This window comes from Priapulus caudatus, unplaced genomic scaffold (assembly GCF_000485595.1).
Source record: "Priapulus caudatus unplaced genomic scaffold, Priapulus_caudatus-5.0.1 Scaffold8413, whole genome shotgun sequence".
Classification (NCBI taxonomy): domain Eukaryota; kingdom Metazoa; phylum Priapulida; class Priapulimorpha; order Priapulimorphida; family Priapulidae; genus Priapulus; species Priapulus caudatus.
In genome coordinates, this window is record NW_014585474.1 from 767 (window position 1) to 2,278 (window position 1,512).

Genomic DNA, 1,512 nt, shown 5'->3' on the forward strand with positions numbered 1-1,512 from the left:
ATACGAAAATCTATTGACTACGAGAAATTTGTTAAGTTTCTAGTATAGGCCTACTCTGTTTCAAGAGGTTTTCGAGTGCAAAAGGCTAGTATATAGACTAGGACCGCCTCCCACCTCGATTAGCCATTTGAGGTGACTAAGCTAAGCCGAGAGCGTGCCGAGAGAGTGCCAGAGTCTATGCGGGCTATAGGCGGCGAGGCCGGCGGCGCCACTGCTTTCCAACTCCGTACGAGCCTCGCCATTGGAACGTTGCAAAAACCTCGCTTTGCAGCAGTTGGCGCGAGAGCGCGGTAGGCGTTTCCTTGATCTGGGACAGCCGCTTTCCCATACTGGGCAGGAGTTCCGAACGTCAGAATTTCACATTTCTTTCTGTGATTTCGCGTGGACACAGCTCGGTACGAACAAGATACTCGGTCAGTTTTATAACAAAGGTAAACACTGTCACGTCCCAAATGTCTACCCTCGTGCTGTCCCCACGAAATGCGGACTGTTTCGCTGGCAGCTATGGATCCGTTGCGCCCGCCAATTGCATTCGGCGCACGGATCCATAGCTGCCAGCGCTGCATTACTGTCGTAGCGAGTTTCCGGGTCGGTGGCCGCCTTGCCGCGGAATTGCGCGAACATCTGCGCTCTATAGCGCTTGGGATAACACCTCCTTTCGGCAACGCTTCGCTAGTATCCCGTCTTCATCTGGCATGGGTAGAGCTATGTATGAGTACATGTTTAACACTACGCAGCCGTTCCATGGCCTACTCACCCGCCGGACGGTGAGGTAGGTACGATGGGGGTCTAGTAGCTGACTATACATAGCATAGATACATATTTAACTACATAAAAAGTCAGGAAAGGTACGTCAAATTTCACACAGAACGAACGGAACTCCGGATAAATATCGCGGTGTATATAAAACATTGAAATTTTCATAGAAAATAACAAGACTTTGAATTGTTAGTCATGAAATTTCTCTTTTACTAAGAACAGGATGGACTTGCAATTTTCCCCAGGAAATGAGGATGCATGGAAATGGCCTATCTGCACTTCCAAATTTCAAACATTTTCTGGGGGCATGCCCTCAGCCCCCCCCCCCCCCTAGTAGGACCGTGTGCGACGCAAATTGAAAGCACGAATTGAAATATTTCTTCCAAAAACATCTCAACCTGTTTTCATGCCCGTACATATCTACATAATTATGTCCCGTACATATATGTCTGCAGGGAGAGTTGGTGTACGTGAACTACGGCCGTCGTGAGGACTACGACCAGCTCAGCCTCATGAACGTTAGCGTCAACGGAACCATCGTCATCCTGCGTCAGGGCAAGATTCCCGCGCACAGTAAGGTGAGAAGACCGTGACGCGGTCGCCGTGACGACGACGACGACCGCCCCTCGTCGTAGTTTACGTCGTTACGCGGTTTACAGATGATTTAAGTTGTTCGTAAATTAATTATTTTTAACATTTATTAATAATTAAAAACTTCATTGCAGGGGATACTATGGTTTCATGTCTGTCCAG

At 48.4% G+C, this 1,512-nt stretch overlaps 1 protein-coding gene across 1 annotated transcript in view; it reads left to right on the forward strand.

Annotated features, from left to right (window-relative positions):
* Positions 1-337: 337 nt before the first annotated feature.
* The window catches only part of LOC106820205 (glutamate carboxypeptidase 2-like), a gene marked incomplete at both ends in the record, with an annotated part of 2,495 nt that continues 1,320 nt past the window's right edge, over positions 338-1,512 (forward strand). Inside the window, 3 exons of the mRNA XM_014824743.1 lie at positions 338-431; positions 738-772; positions 1,215-1,337. Coding sequence (XP_014680229.1) covers positions 338-431; positions 738-772; positions 1,215-1,337 — 252 coding nt within the window. The remainder of the gene's footprint in view (positions 432-737; positions 773-1,214; positions 1,338-1,512) is intronic.